This window comes from Bemisia tabaci, chromosome 7, assembly GCF_918797505.1.
Source record: "Bemisia tabaci chromosome 7, PGI_BMITA_v3".
Classification (NCBI taxonomy): Eukaryota; Metazoa; Arthropoda; class Insecta; order Hemiptera; family Aleyrodidae; genus Bemisia; species Bemisia tabaci.
The window spans coordinates 14,225,668-14,242,448 of record NC_092799.1 but is presented as its reverse complement, the minus strand read 5'-3'; the positions used below and the strand labels follow the sequence as shown (position 1 = coordinate 14,242,448).

Here is a 16,781-nt window from a genome sequence, read left to right as displayed (position 1 = left end):
GTCATTTTGGTTGAAACGGGCGGTAGTTATGGACTGAGGCGGGAAATAACGGACTATATAATCATAGAGCCTCTCGTGAGGTGCCGTTAGTTAGTTCCACTTTTACTTTCTTCGTCCATCGCGACCACCCGCTTCCGCCAATAGGATTGCTTAACTTTCTCTTCGTTTGCTTTTCACTTTGTCTATCACTTTGTCTATCAGTTGCAATAATCAGCCCTATGACAAGACAAGGCATAACCCCATCTTCGCTATGAAATTTACCAAATTTCGGTGTCTTATCGGGCTGCTTGGAACTTTCAAACGAAGCGAAACAAGCCAATGTTTTAGTTTGAAATCTATACAGAAAAGTTATGCTGTCAACGAGGAAAAATTAAAGAAATTTTCAAGAAATTACGTTCACCAGTCTTTCAAATAAATAATAAAGAGTGACAGGAAGTCTGCATCGTCGCAAACGGAGACACGTGGTTTCGCACTGGCCATATATATCACAATTTCAAAATAAATTGGTTTTCTTATAAATTTATTATATTGATCTTTTACATGTTACAGCAGCCTCTCTTTAGAATTAAACGTTATTTTAGGAGTTTTTTTATATTTTTAACGTGTTTTGCGTGAACTTTCCTAGGGAAATTTGTCTCGCGGCACTATAATTACAACATTGTGGTGAGTAAGTAATTAGCAGCCTTACGTAAAACAATTAGAACAAAGCGATGGTTAAAAACAAGAGGCTCATGACTATCCACGTTCTAGCCTGTCTTCTGCCGTGCTAAGGAAGAACGCCGTATGAACCTTCAGACGTTGCCAAATTTCCTCCGATAAAATACGAATTTTCACGGGAACTGTTGGATATTTTTCTTCCAATTTTTCAGACTCTTTAGTACACACTTTAGCCTAAAATATCTCAAAATTGCAAGGAAAACTATGCACAACTTTCCTGAAAAATGCATTTTTTATCCGGAGAAATTATGCAACTCTCGAATGCACATGCGGCGTTCTTCCTTAGCACGGCAGTCTTGCTCCCGTGGTGATGTGCACCGTTCGTCGACATCTCTAATTTTATTTTTTCCCCACAAAGAATTTCACTGAACCTGACAATGGCAGGAAATCCCGAGGGGGTCGGATCCCGCGGGAGATAAGGCTTCTCCCGAGCGAATCATCCCGAAGCTCAAAGAATTCGGGAGAGCGACGAAAAGCTCCGGAGAGAAGAACGGAACAAGGCCGAGGGGCCCTTAAGAATTTTGAATTAAAGCAATTATGCGGGAGCAGACTTCGAGAACAAACGAGTTCGGAAAAACAAAGACACAAATATAAGAACAATGAGTCGTGCTGCCAGATCCAACCGTATTATTGTACACGCAGATGATCTGAACGATTATCCTCTCATTGTTTGACTTTTTGAATGAGTATACCACGTTGTGTTTTTTACGGGAAATCGTTTTGCCGGAGGCACCATAGATTCCAGCGGATCGGTTTTTTTTCCCATTTATCGATGGATTTGATTTATTAAACGGTGGCTAATACTGTCATGCTAAAGAAAAACGCCGTATGAACCTTCAGACGTTGCCAAGTTCCCTCCGATAAAAGCGGAATGTACAGGGAAAATTGTGAATATTTTTTTCCAAAATTTTCAGACAATTTTGTACGCAATTCAATATAAAATATCAGAAAATTTCAAAGAAAAATGTGCATGAAATGACGTCAAAAATACATGTTTTATCAAGGGAAATTTGGCAACTTTCGAATGTTCATACGGCGTTCTTCCTCAGCACGGCAGAATACTCTCTTTACATATCGTATGCCGTCTGTGAATGTCATGCGAGTATGCGTGTCTCAATGGAAAGCAGATCGTAACTTGTGATACAATTATATCAGCGTCAAAGTAGCTGAGATTGCATACTTCCTTAACTTCGGGCGCGCTCACTTTTGGACTGAATTATCTTCGTTTGAATGCAAAGATTATTCTGTAATATGTGTGTTTTTAACGGTTTTGAGTTACGTGACGTGGCAACAGAGCTCAAATTCAAAACCGTAAACTGCAAGGCAGGGGCGCGCAATTCGACCGACCTCTGACTTCTCCCCTTCAAATGGAAATGAGGCTCTTTCAGTTTCACCGGGCATCCCTCTTGCACCGAGCTCCCGGCTTCCTGGCCCTCAATCCCTTTCTTGGTGTGGGGGGGGGGGGGGGGGGTCCGCGGCTCCGCATGACGATTATATCGGAAAGTTCGAAATCGGGGCGAAGCGTTTTAGGTTTTCAGCGACACCCGAAGTCCCAAAGGGACAGGCTGGGAATTGGGTCTCGTAAAAACTGTGGGAAAAGTCATATTCGCGCGTCCCCAGCCAGAAAAAAGCGTCGATTCTTACTTGATGGATGTGACGTGGATCCGTGCGTCATTCTAGAAGGTGTTTTGTCTTAATAAAGGTGACATAAAATGCACCTGCCACCACCTTAAGAATATAGGTTAATCGTTGCCACGCTGTAGACACTGGGATTGTGTCGAAAAGGAGGTCTTGGACCACGAAAGTGGGAGAGGAGCGATTCCATGGATGGTTTAGTAAAGGAACTATGTATACGTTACCTATGCGCATAGTTCATTTAGCAGATATCAGTGGCGTGCTGCTCGATATATCGATATTCCCGTTGAAGCTATGGTAAGAATCGATTATTAAGGTGTTTGCTGCGAACACCTGATAATCGACTTTTCCACAGGTTAAATGGCAGATCGATCGATATATCGCAAAGCACGCCACGCACTGAGAATATGTCTAATTGACCCTCGACAGCTTTTTCGATGAATCACTGATTTGGCAGTTTGACAAAGGGCGTACCAGGATTAGGAAGAGAAAAAATTGTTTCTCAGAACCAGATTTTCCAGTTATTTCTATCAAAATAATTACCGAAGACTCAACCAAATCACACGTTGTCGTTTCTCGGACAAAAAGACGTAAAAATTAAAATACAAAATTTTAAGAAACTCACTAGTCAGATAATTTTAACAATACGACGCGTTTCGACCATTAAGATCATCGTCAGGGACGCGACTTTTATATTTTAACCTTAGACCTGGTCTGGTGCTTTTCGAAAAGTCGTTTTCTAAAACATTTGATCAAAAACATGTAAGTCCATTCCAAGGTTGCAAAATTGACTCAAGCAATTCGATTTTTCTACAAGTATATACCGGTACGATTTTTGTCCAAAGTGTTTCTGATTTGTGCACGAGACCAGATGAACTATCGATGAAATTCTCAGTAGGAAATGCCCAAGATTATACAGTTAAAATTGTAATTTGCAAGGAGAAATTTTGCAACATTGGAGCGTAGTTACGTTCATTCGTGCGGGAATAGACGCACTATGAACCGAGTCAATAGGAGAAGTCCGACAAAATTTGGAAACTTTGAAACGCTTATAAATCCGTTCATACAGAGCTTTGAGGCTCTGCAAGTGGTTCCATTGGTTATCTCATGAAATTTTCTGCTCTAAGCACCCCTTGACATTTAAAATATGACGAAATAAACATCAAAATTTGCCGTTTTAGTAAAAAATTCCATGTCCGACCTCTCTACTTGACTCGATCCACTGTGCGACGGTCTGATATATCTAAAAAAATTTGCTCCGCGCACTACTAAAATCGGAGGATTTATCTAGATTCTGAAAGAAGTGCCGATATAACTTCACCAAGTTTTGAACTTAATTTCATCACGAAAACCAACATCGCAGCTTGATTGCAAGAGTAGAATCAAAAATCTAAGTCAACGGGGCGGCACGACGAATTACTTTTGACGTTATTAAAATACCCCGACTTGGATGGACTTGTCTCTTGTCATCCACTTCTCAGCTGAAAAACGAACTTGAGCTGAGTTGAGTCAAGAATCGGATAGGTTCGAGGCAAAGAAATAAAGTGGCTTTGTCATTATCACTAGCAACTCTAACGCCGCCGTGTCAGGTCGTAGGAAACCCTCTTTACGACTCCTCAAAGCTCGGCGTGGGTGACACATAATTTATCCTCAATTCGGCAACTAGATAGGAGGCAATTTTCATCAACGCTTGCGGCGAGCTTCGTCTCGGACAATGTTGCCATACCGCGCTTAATTCTTCACATTTCCCACGTTAATTTTGGAATTTCGTCGGAGATTCAGCATCGCTTCCCTACCGTGAAAAGCGGGAAATCCGAGCATCACAACTTGTTTTCCCATCTTGGCTCCCTCTTGAGGAAATGTGATTAGCCAAGGATTCGACAGAAAATGACGGGAAAGTCGAAAAAACCACCGGAAATAAAGCGATAATGAAGACGATGACAGTTCCACCACTTTTCTGTCCCCTCTTCGGATCCCTGAGCCTCCTCGACCGCTTCTTGTTTATTTTTCGTTGCCCCCCTCCTCTTTGTCTTCTCGCGTTCTGTTTCGTCCCTGGGGATGGACCGGCCGTTGATTGTCAACACCTGATGCTCTTCCCTCTATACTGCCGTACTAAGAAAGAACACCGTATGAACCTTCAGGCGTTGCCAAATTTTCTCTGATAAAACACGAATTTCCTGGTAAACTTGTGAGTATGTTTTTTCCAATTATTCAGATAATTTTCCTCACAAATTCACCAAAAAGTCCTGAAATTTTCAAGGGAAAATATTTATAACTTTCCTCAGAAATGAATATTTTAACGCAGGAAATTTGGCAACTCTCGAATGGTCGTGCGGCGTTCTTCCTTAGCACGGCAGTTTACGCGTATCAATCCCAATCCACTGATCGACTGATCCACTGCGTATCGATCCACTGATCGTCACTCCTCCGGCAGAAGGACGTAACTCGATTTCCGCATAAAGCCCCAGGAAGTCATAGATTTATAGGTGAAACAGGGCTCACGTGAAAATCCAGATATGTCTTTATGTCAGAGGGACGACGTGATGTCGAAGTACTTTGCTGACTTTCGCTACAAGAGGAAGAAAAGTTGTCCCCAGCGTAAAAGTTTCTCGAGTTTTCTAAATCACGAATGGATAAGTTTGAAGTCCGTTCCTTACCTCGCAACATACGGAGCACAACAACATTCTTAATATAATGGAGCGCCTTTAATTTTGTATGACATTATGCAACACCTCTGGTGTGAAATAGTTGCTTGAGACGGCGTGTCACGCTGCGGTGCGGCGGCCGGCCGGCCAGCGCCTACAAACCTAAGGGGATACTTCAAGCATTGCGCAATGCGTGGAGTATCCTCTTAGGTTTGTAGGCGGCAGCGCAGCACACCGCTCCGATCTGTGTTAGCCTCTAAATTTTAAATAAATTTAAACTCGCGGAGTCGGCGTTTTTCAACTCGTGATTTTGAAATGTTTGTGCAGTCTGTATGGATTATTCTCATTTAAATTGATGGGGGGGGGAATGTATTGAAGGAAAATACAATGTGTGTTTTGTAAATATTGAGGTAGTTCCGTGTCAAAAATAATTTCCAAAGCACTTACATTTTTTCTTAATAATTTTAAGAAAAACCTCGTTGCAAACCAATTAGATGATTTTAAAATATCATTAAATGTTTTCAGCTTTGATGATTCTAAAAAATCATTGTCATGTGTTTGAATTATGTTGATTATTATAGATAACACAATAATTCTTTCTGTCATTAATAAAATTATAAAATATAAAGTATAATGATTTCCTAAAATTATTATTAAAAAGAAACAATATTGAAATAAAAACTGTGATAGGGCATGTAATAACTTTTACTAACCAAATCCTACATTTCAACCAAACTCCCATCCCCCCACCTAATTAAACGGAATATGTCTCAAAAATAACCTCAACATATTGTTAAGCAATTTTGAGGTCGCTGTTTTGCTGATCTGACAATTTTAATGACAGTGTTACGTCTTTCTTCTCCTCGGTCGTGTTGCTCACGTAGCTCTTGAGGCACCGCTACAAATATGACAAACGAAACCAACACAACATGGAGATAGACCGTACATGGGAAAGGAAGCGCGTTGACAACGGCGCAGAGATACAACTATTCGTACTCGATGGATGTCCGTGTTGCGTCTGTGAAATTGAAGGCGCTTTGGTGCGAAGCCTGAACTCGCAATGCTCCTCTTTATGCTGTCAATGAGGTGTAACTCAGATTCAGGAGAAAAGATTTTTGAAAAACGAGGCTCAAACACGTCACTCCTATCTTCGGCTGTGTTGACACTCGATTTTTTCCCTCTTTTGGCGCGTATACGTAGTATACCGCCTTTGCGATCGTTTCGACCCCCCACTCGATACAATAACCGAGTCCCTTAGTTCCTTACCGAAAAGTGACTACCGCGAACTTCTGAGATTTTCCAAAGCGTGTAAAAAGTTTATTTATCCGTCAATAATTATGATTTAAAGTTGTTTCTCATTCTGGGGCTCTCTAGTTTATGTGTAATGAATACCAAGAGTCTACGTTACTTGGTTTTTTTTAAAAAAACCTTAGAATGCGACGCGCTGATTTAAAATATGCATATATAAGCAGAAGCAAGCGAACTGATTCGAGGATGGCTGATCAGGTCGGCACTCGTTGAATGAGAATTTCACTTCTTCGTTTTGTTTAAAACGTTGCTTTGACAGATCTCCACAACCCTGGGTTATATTTTCAAAATTTGGTACTCCTTGCTCTGATAGCCGGGGCCAGCAGGATAGTGGTAAGTGCAATCTGTGATGAGCCTCGAGACTCATTAGACCATGTGCTAACCGTGGCCCATACAGAAATTCACTCCCCTATCAGGCCAAAACAGTGCACAGGCAGGCACAAAACCCAGGTAGTGTCCCGGTCCTGGCTCGGTTCGCCGCGTCGCTTCCCAGCTGAAGAACAAAAGGCGACCCTCGCGGTCCTCGTCACAGTCAGACCTAATTACTTTCACTCGATTACCCATTTCACCGTCACGCTGGGATCCATCAAATTTTCGAAAAAATTGTTTCGCGAGTACTTAGCAATTTTTTCCTTACTCTCCGTTCAAAGACGAATTGAAAGAGGTCTCATTCATAAAAATCGGCCGAATAGAAGAGAAGTTACAGTATTCGAAATCCGAAGAAATCAACGAAACTTCTCCAAACAAAAAATAAAATGAAGGGGAAAAAAGAAATGTATAAATTACAATTAAATATAATTGACCTCAGAATTTGGCAAGCAATTCAACTATATAACGGAGAAAAAATTGGGAGAAATTACAAAAAATTCGCCTCTTGCAAGGGGCTTCCTTGTAAGAATTTTGATCTGAAGGCAAGGATTGAATACCAGCGCAATACACCATACAATACATGGTGTGCCTGAACGAACATTTTTTTTTGTGTCAAAATCGAAAATTCTTTATATTTTTTAACTACAGTGTCTCTTGAGTCGTTTAAGCCAAAAAAAAAATTCCGTCAAGATTCTGGAAAGTAAAGGCGCTTTAAAAGTATTCTGGGGCTATGTATCCTAACTGTGTCCACACATGGTTTCTGTTCAGCATATCCATGTGTAAGTATTTTTACACGTAGAATCTAATTTTCACGTCAGGGAGTCGACACATCTCGATTTTTTCGATTTTATACGGAAAATTGATGGTTTTTCGGGATTGAAATTATTATTGTTTCATGAAAAATAAATGCACCCAAAATGACTATAGCATATTGATTTTTATATATTTGCACCACGAAATTGGTTGGTAAATTCAACGAGTGAGTGCATCGACCTGGTATATCAAGTTTCTGCAATTTTTTACGGCAAATCGGTAGATTTTCGGGATGTAGATTGCTTACTTTCAATTCATGAATGAATAAAGCAACGACATGGTTGAACTTCTTTGCATGGAAATACGTTTAAAATAACAAAATCAAGACATATTTAATGCAATTGCATTTATATCGAGTCAATTTCTTTTCAATAATATATCGGGATTTATAATAGGTACCGGTGATTTGGATATTTTACCCCCTAAAATACCTTTAAATCGACTGTATCTTTCAGGAGTTCGACAGAATTTTTCCTTTCTTCGCTTAAATTATTCCGTAGCACTTTTCTTTAAGAATCTGATAAGATATTCCTGGGGGCAGATCAAAAAACTTAAACTCGTTCGAATGGCTTTCTACATTCACAATACACGGTCTCGTCAAAGGGCGTCGTTGACCTCGCAGTGTTGGATCGTATGAATTCTCTTGTTGTGCTACTTGCCTACTTTGAAATCTCTGTAAATGAAAACTAAAGGGGTTGATATGTGTGTTAATGACGCGCCTTATCAACACATTGTGTTGGAGTTCACTGCTTGTTTTTAATTTGATGTATGATTCTTTTTAGGATGCATTTGTAGACCTAAAAAGCTCATAGGCACCGGCAGCATAATTCCCTCAGAGGTGATAATCGGGTCGATTCGACCCGGATTGGGATTTTCAGGGATAGCCAAATGATGAGTATTATCATAATTAAATGTCAATTTATATGCCAAAACCTCAAAATAAGTGCATTTCCCCCGAAATCTGACAATCTACACCAGTCAGCGGTCAAAATAGAGGGCAATTATGTTATGAGTGTGAATTACGTATTATGGATGCACAGGTGAAAAGGTTGTAATGAATTGAATTCTCTCTCCATGCTCGAAACATTCAGAGATTAAATTGGTAATGTGATTTATCCCTCCTCTTCCATGCATAAATTCCATTGCATGTTGCGACACATGTTAGCACCGATTAATTAATTATCTAATAATGTATTTAAATTAAACTTGAGTATGTCTCCATCAATGTCGATAATCAATTAACTGATTGATAACGTATATTTGAATCAGAATACATTATTTAGTGTGGAAAACTGTAAATGTAAGTGGTTGGTTTCATCTTAACCCTTGTGCAATTAATAGCACAAAAGCGTAAAATTCTAAATGTTAGTATATTTATGATGAAAAAAAAAAATAATCAAATACCGAAGAAAAAATATCAGATACTATCTTTTACCTAAGAAGTAACGTCTTTCTCTCAGCTTTTCCCCATCCCCTAACTCTCCAATTCTTCCTTAAATTTCTGATCTTTGATTTTTTACATCTTTTATTGAGTAATTTGACGCGTGACCTCGAACCTTTGAAAATTGCGAGTTTTAGTATTTTTTTCTAAGTTATGTATTGTATGCGCTGAGCTGTTTGCAGGTTTCATCAAATTCTAAATCGTTAAAATATACGGACATATGTTTGGCATGCACTCTATGACTCGTTTGAAAATAACAACTGGCATAATTTTGATATATGATAGAATGGTCCAAGACTTACTTCCAAAGAATGAAAAAAACAAGCACCAAACGGTATAGCCAACGGACAGAGGACGAGCGTACCCGATAAAAAAAGGGGACCATGTCCTGTGATATTCTGATGGTCATTTAGCCGTCTTCACACGAGACTCGAGGCAATTTTAGAAAAAGCTATTTGCTGTTCATCCCACGACGAGACATTACATTTCTATTTCGTGATCTCCGATAAGTAGAGAGCGACGGACATTAAAGGGAGACACAGGTTACAACGACGGTCTGAAAATCATGATACGGGTGGAAGAGTTCAAGGCGGAAAGGCAAGAAAGGTGGATAGTAGATTGATAGTGTGGCAAAAAATCACTTGGCAGTACCAGTTGTTGCCAAAAGCTTGAACGGACAAACGACGGATACTTTAAGAGAAATACACCAAGAGATGTGTTTTCCTAGAAAATATTCCTATTTTTTTCTAAAATCAGGGCATGGACTCTTAAAAAAAATCACCATCTCAGGATAAATTCCTTCGAGTCAAAGAAAGAAGGAAATAACAGGTTATCAAGACGTACAGCACAGTACGCTTCGCCATTATTACATGCCCATTTTAACCCAAGGGAACTCATGCTCCGCGGAATAAAGTTTAAGAAAAATCTAAATGAATGCGAATGAAGCGAGAATTATTTAACTAAAGAAAAATGAGAGGAAATCAATTTTAATTAAGAAATACGAAAAATTACTATCTTTGAAAGAAAAAACAAGCAGGAAGCTCCAACGCATTGGCGTCGGAGAGCGGCTCTGGGGGCAGTAGTTGTAGTCAAGAATGAGGGCCTAGACACATTTTGTCATTGATGTACAATCCGACAACTGTCGATTCATGTTTTGTAACTTAGCAGATTTACGTAGCCGGTGTATAAATGTGTATTGGGCTTTGATATGGCGAATACATGGCATTATCACTTGTTGTATACTTTTAATTTTGAAAGCTCTTTGGAGGTCCGCTTCCTAAAAAATCTCTGGTTGATAAGTCGTTTAGCGAGGCTGCAAAAAATTTGCATTTTTATATCTGAAAGTGTAGGTATTGGTTTTTTGTATAATTGTTTTTTTGGATTGCTGGAAAAGTAACGCATACTTCTATAATTTAGGACTGAGTCAGGGAAATATAAGGTTCGTTAAATAGTAAATATTCCTAGTACCGTGTGACACTATTGTTAACGAAAAGTTTTTGCAACTTGTCAAAGAGGTTGTTGAATGATCTTCGAATAACTTTTGATGAGCTAGAGGTAATGGTTCTATCTGCAGCTCGTGGACTTCTGTACGATATTGTCCAGAATCATCTAAATTTTCAAAAAGTGTCCGCTTGTTCGATACCCAATTTGCTCATTCATGCATACAAGGAGAAGCGCATGAAAGCTTTAGCAGACATTTTGGAGATGAATCAAGAATTAGATGAAGAATTTATGACTTAAATCACGGCACCTTAATCACGGGATGACCTTAATTACGGCAACTATTTATTGTTCATGAGATGCAGATGGTTCCATTTCCCTAGCTCATCAAAAGGTATTCGAAGATCAATTTCATCAGCCACCCGTACGAACCACGTTTCTAGTGACCCGTACTTGCTTCGCACGTATGAAACATACAATCAGAGAAAACAGAATTCATCTTACAATAATCAATAATCAGTAGGACATGAATCGTTGCGATGTATAATACGACATTATAATGCGGCATTACTATTGTAATTCATTTTAATGGATTAGGGGCATTATAAATCATTATTGCCACGTCGGAATGAAATGTTGTAGACTGAATTGAAAAGCATGTTGGCAAAATTTATTATAAAAATAGTATAACATGTAGGTACATAACATAAAGGTAATACAAATTAAATGATTAGAGCGTGTATATTTCATTACATTATAGGTATATTACAATCATTTTTGTCATTGTTGGAAATTTTGATAGTTTGAAATTTGATAGTTGATAGTTGATAGTTTGAGAGTTGAAAATTTGGTTATTTTGCTCCAGTCTCTCCACTGCTAAGACTATAATTGCTCCGAAAAGAAAAATTTTCTCTCCGGAGCAATGAGTCGTAGCAGCGGAGAGAAACCAAGCAACCGTAGCAAGCGGAGTGTTGTTACGCCTTTATGTCAGCCAAGCGACGACAAGTTAGAATGAGGAGCGTGTTCATAGTCGTTCCTTGAAAATTGCCTTTCCATGAGTGCTAAAAGTTCTCCATTATTGTAACCGGATCAGTACAAAGCTACCTCATCTACCGGAAGTACATTTCCGAAACATTGAACTTTGTGAAGAAAATGATCGTGCAAAGCGCCTGCAAAACTGTAGACATACTCCAAGCATAGCGCCGTCTCCCCTATTTTTAGTCTCGCGTTCGGTTTTTGACCTGCGAATCTCGCTAAGCTCCGAAATGCGTATGCCTAATTGCTGCGTAATGCCACAGACTAATTGCTCCGGAGAGGAAAGTTTCCTTTCCATGGCAATTAGTTAGTGCCAAAGAGAAAAATAGTTTCTCTCCACTGCTAAGACTATAATTGCTCCGAAAAGAAAAAATTTCTCTCCGGAGCAATGAGTCGTAGCAGCGAAGAGAAAATAGTTTTCTCCGTAGCACTAACTAATTCAGTTCGCAAATGCTGAAAACGGATCAACTCTTTTCAAAAACCGGTAGAAATAATTCCTCGACATGGCACAATTTAATGTAGGTGTGTACCTGTCTCAAAGGTTACAGCATTCCGAATGTATTTTCTGTTCTTTTATGTATTTTTTATCAGCTTATCGTTTTCCTCCTATTCAGATACACCCGAAACCGAGTTCCAACGAATCCATCGGCAAAAAGTCAAGGTTGCCCATTGTTGAAATAAAAAAAAAGAGAAAAAAAATTGTATATTCTTGAAACTATCACATTTCCTGGCAGGGAAAAATTGCATACTTATTCCAAGCTTTACAGTTAATTTAAAATTATTCCTATTTTTATAAAAAACAAAGTTGCAGGTTTGTACTTACGATAAGTCACGTGACTTTGATTTTATCTTCTTTTTAGGCTTTGAGTTCGACTGATGTGTTTCAAGATTTTCGATGAATGAATTTTCTGCTTCATTTACTGGATGCGTAATATCAGAATCATTGTTCGATATATCATTTGCAACGTTCACCCTGTGTAGAGGAAAATATAAGATCGGTTGTTTTAAAAATAAATTGGAATTCTACTACATGTATGCCACTTGGGTTGAACAAAATTCTAAAAAGTTTTTTTTTAACTATGAGCGCAAAGTTTGACATCGACGAAAATTGGCCAAAGTGACACTCTTACATCCCTAATGAACATACTTGAAGGAATTTTTTGTCCTCCGAAAGGATCGGTTACAATAGCGCGTTGAATGCTGAAAAACCCGCATTTTTCGCCAAAATTGGCCTTCAGACCCATGTTTAGGCCAGTGGTAGACCCCAAAATAGATCGGAAATGACCAAACCATTATGCATTCCGTAAAATATAGACCTTCAATGACCAAAAAAACGCAGAGTTGAGGAATTTCAGGGTAGGCCCAAAAAAGGCCCTTAACGATACCCCTCCTTTGTCAATTTGCAGTATTAACAGTTGGAAAGCAGCCAATAGATAATTAAGATGCTTAAACCACAATTTAAGGGGCACCTACAGCCGCATAGTAAACATAATAGTAAACTTAATAATACTCACGTCTGTAAAAAAACAAATATGCATAATGAGATTTTGGAAAGTGTAATTTTGTTTCACAAGACTAATGCTCAAACTACAACATTTTAAGTGGTGAAATTTTGTTAATTTGCAGTATTGCCAGTTGGAAAGCCGCCAATGGGCAATTAAGATGATCAAACCACCTTCTGAGGAACATCTAAAGTCACACAATAAACTTGATAACAACGCAAGGTTGCAACTAGAATAGAATTAACTGAAATTTTTACTTACAGTGCATAGGTTTCACTCGATTCTATTTTCTTTTCCTTCTTTGGCTCGGCGTCATACGATTGTGCAGATGTTTCAATGCATATAGTATTGTTTTGGATCGGGGTGGATTCATCAAAACCAGGAATGTTTCTGCATTTGGTTATAGCTGTATCTCTGAAACAAGCAAAAAATGGAGAGTTTCTTAGGTAGATTAATAAAGCTTCTGCTAAAATTTTTTTATTGGTTGCCATATTATGACAAGAAAATTAAACAATTGGTTATAAGGTGAAACAACAATAGCCATGAACTGAAATAATAAATGCAAAGCATTGCAAACTTGTTACTTATTATCATCGCATTAAGAGTTGGCAAACAAATTTTCTGATAGTAAAATGATACATTATCATCCAGTTACTTCCCAGGACATTGAAAAACAAATTACAGTTCAAGAAGACCACACAACTTCTGGTTACTAACAAATTAAGCCACCACTAAATATTAGGTATTCAAAGTATTAACTCCTAAAATGGTCTTATCAAACGTATAGATGTCCAAAACATTCCTCAATTTTGCATATCAACTAACACTTACATATTGAGTAAAAGCAGATTTCTTACCTCTGAATTATTCTTTGACTGCGTCGACTCATTACCTGAAATGAAAATTAAAACAGCATTATATTTTCTACATTTTTTAAGTCAACTCAAAAACTAAATTTTTGAAATTCTATAAATACATTGAGGCTTTAAAAATAAAAAAGAAGAGCAAGACACTAGTGAGGAACTCTTGAACTATAGGTTAATGAGCTATAGATTGTGCATAGAAATTGCCAGTCTAAAGTTTCAAGAATGAGAAAATAATCAGCCCATGAGTGGGTCCAGAATGAGGGAGAAGGAAAAGTTGAAATAATTTTACTGGAAGGAGGGATAAATGAGGTACTCACCGAATTTATTCGTACAGAACATTCAAAAATCCCGTGAAAAAACAGCTCACAAATAAAAGCAAATTGCCATAGAAACTTCTTCACGAAATCACACACACAACGAAGAACGAGGCGCTACAGACGAGTCCGTCCAGGACAAGTTAAAAAATTCCCATGAGCCGAGTGCCGTAGGTTAAGGGCCCGTTCGCCAAAACTAATCGGAACTGTATGAATGAATTGCTCCTTTTAAAAATCAAAACAATATCGAATTGCGATATATTACACAGTTAAGATAGGGCTATGTCCTGTCGTAAGCGGCGACATACAGTCGATATCATTTCAATAATCGCCCCAATGGCCACGATAGTTGTTAGACGTTTACGGTTTCCCTGGTAACCTTTGTTTGCTATCAGCTGATATCAAGTAATATGACTAGGAAGCTCCAACCCAGTGGTTAAAGCTTCCTTAACCGCGAAAACTTTAAAATTCAAATTTTCAAATTTTGAACGTAAAGTACATTTTTTCCATCACGAGATAAAAGCACAAACAAGTTTTGAATTGTTGACTGTATCACCATGATTCCAAAAATACAATACACAACATAGCATTGACTAACAATAAAACAGTATGCAATAAAATAAAGTCATGACAAGGAACATAGCCGAAAATGGCGCCGATTCCCATCAACCAACGCGCGGTCTCTACAATGTAACATGCTGCATTGATACTCCCCAGCTGGGACCGTCCGGAATAGCAGCTCTAGTGCAAGCACCAGAGCCGCTAATAGTAAAACTGAATGAAGACTCGATGGGTGATTGATCTATGATAAGAGAAAGTATGTAACTTTCTTCTATGATTGTATTTTAATTTTGTGCCTTGTGTTGATACGCATCTATGTCTTTTTTTATTTTTTTCTCCCTGAGTTTTTGAATGGTGCCGATAGGAATTTTCTTCATTTGTTTAATTATTTTAATGACATGAACAACTACGATTATTTTAGGTCACATAGTTTGTTTTTCTTTTTTATAGAATATTCACTCACACATTCATTTTTGGTCCCTGCCAAAAGAGCACCTTGTAGTATGCAGTGATAGTTATATTAGGAAAGAAGTGACTTGCTTGAAGCAGAAACTTGCTTTAATTTGCTGCTAAGAAGAAATTTGTCCTGAATAAAGAAGAAAGTTTCTTTACATTCAACAGAAACCTGTGTGATTCGAGCAATCTCATTTTTGATTCAAGAATAAATATGTTTGACGGTACATTAAGTTCGATGATTCAGTGACAGCGTATTGTTTTGAGTGAAAAGAGGAGGAATCCTAAGGTCGAAAACTTTGCGTCTTTGGCGACAACTAGCGGGTTCACTGACATAGGATTGCTTAACCGTAATGTGTCTTAGATTGCTCGGCAGTTACTTAACCTGGGAGCTCTTTCCCGAGAAAAACTGGATGAGCTCATTAAAATCGATTTGCTTGACAGCGTTGGAGTGGCTGTTACGTGCCATAACATCCTCGTTCCTTGGTCCAGCGGTGCCGTGTTCCCTTCCATTTTTCAAACCTTACTTCCCGATCCTATTTTCTGATACAACTCTGCCATACTACGTAAGGACGCCGTATGAACCATCAGACGTTGCCATGTTTCCTTCAATAAAAACTCAATTTACTGGGAAAATTGTTAATTTTTTTCCAAAAATTTTAGCCAATTTTGTGCCCAATTTCATCTAAAATGTCTGAAAATTTCAAAGAAAAATGTACATGAATGTCGTCAAAAATATGCATTTTATCAAGGAAAACTTGGCAACTCTCGAATTTTTTCCTTAGTACGGCAATACTAGAGGGTTACGCTCCCTGGGCGCTACAAGGCCCAACGTGTAGTAGCATCCTGGATTCATCTCCGTCCAAAAATTCCGACCAATTAAATGCCACACTCAAAATGACCAAATTCAGTGGCAAAAATGTCGACGCCTATCGAAAACCATCACTTATATTTAACCGCAAGGGATGCAAGAACAAAAGGTCCGAATTAAGGAGAAAGGAATCAAGTCATATCAAACATTTCCAAATGTTATTACATGACTCATTTTTAACGGAAGAACGGTAGTGTAAATTCTTTTAACATTTTCAGGGGATTTTCTCTAAAACGTAACGCATATTCCTTGAAATTTTCAAAAAAATCCGTAAAATGGTTCGCCTGTAAAAAAAATAACCTTCTGGTGAAATTCAGCAATGGTTGATGTGATTTTCTTCCTTTCTACTCAGCATCGTCTATTGACAACCTACCTAAACTTGGATACGAGAAGAAACCACCACGTAGCGTAGATCAAAGCGACTCTTTTTGTGACCGTTTAATCAATTACGTCGATGAAGCATGAAGGCCTTTTGATGTGGGAAAGCTAGGACACGCTGTCCAAGATAGATATTATGGGGGAACAACGATGATACCATCAGTCAGTTAGTTGTGCGTGTGTCGGAAAAGTACGTTTTGATTCTCGAGGAGAGGAGAGGAGAAGAGTGGAGAGGAGAGGAGAGGAGAGGAGAGGAAAGGAGAGGAGAGGAGAGGAGAAGAGAGGAGAGGAGAGAAGAGGAGAGGAGAGAAGAGGAGAGGAAGGCTGGCATTACTCGATCACTGACGGGGGCTGTAGTAGCAGGACTGTCCAATTTCTTCCAGTCGATATTAACGGAAATATGACTCTCTGAAAAAAGGTAAATGGCCTCATA

The 16,781-nt window shown here is 38.6% G+C and overlaps 1 protein-coding gene across 1 annotated transcript; it reads right to left on the bottom strand.

Annotated features, from left to right (window-relative positions):
• Positions 1-9,952: 9,952 nt before the first annotated feature.
• On the bottom strand, positions 9,953-14,230 carry LOC109043271 (uncharacterized). Its single transcript, XM_019060449.2, has 4 exons — positions 14,089-14,230; positions 13,763-13,797; positions 13,167-13,319; positions 9,953-12,376 (listed from the first exon to the last, which is right to left on the bottom strand). Exons 2-4 carry the CDS (start codon positions 13,792-13,794, stop codon positions 12,223-12,225), a joined length of 339 nt encoding a protein of 112 aa, XP_018915994.1. The 5' UTR covers positions 13,795-13,797; positions 14,089-14,230; the 3' UTR covers positions 9,953-12,222.
• Between the last annotated feature and the right edge of the window lie 2,551 nt (positions 14,231-16,781).

Bases quoted from the DNA above. Each gene is read 5' to 3' on its own strand.
- LOC109043271 (XM_019060449.2), bottom strand. From the start codon at position 13,794: ATGAGTCGACGCAGTCAAAGAATAATTCAGAG. The intron at 13,320-13,762 runs GTAAGAAATCTG...TGCTTGTTTCAG, and splicing joins AGTCAAAGAATAATTCAGAG to AGATACAGCTATAACCAAAT. The intron at 12,377-13,166 runs GTAAGTAAAAAT...TCCTCTACACAG, and splicing joins TCGAGTGAAACCTATGCACT to GGTGAACGTTGCAAATGATA.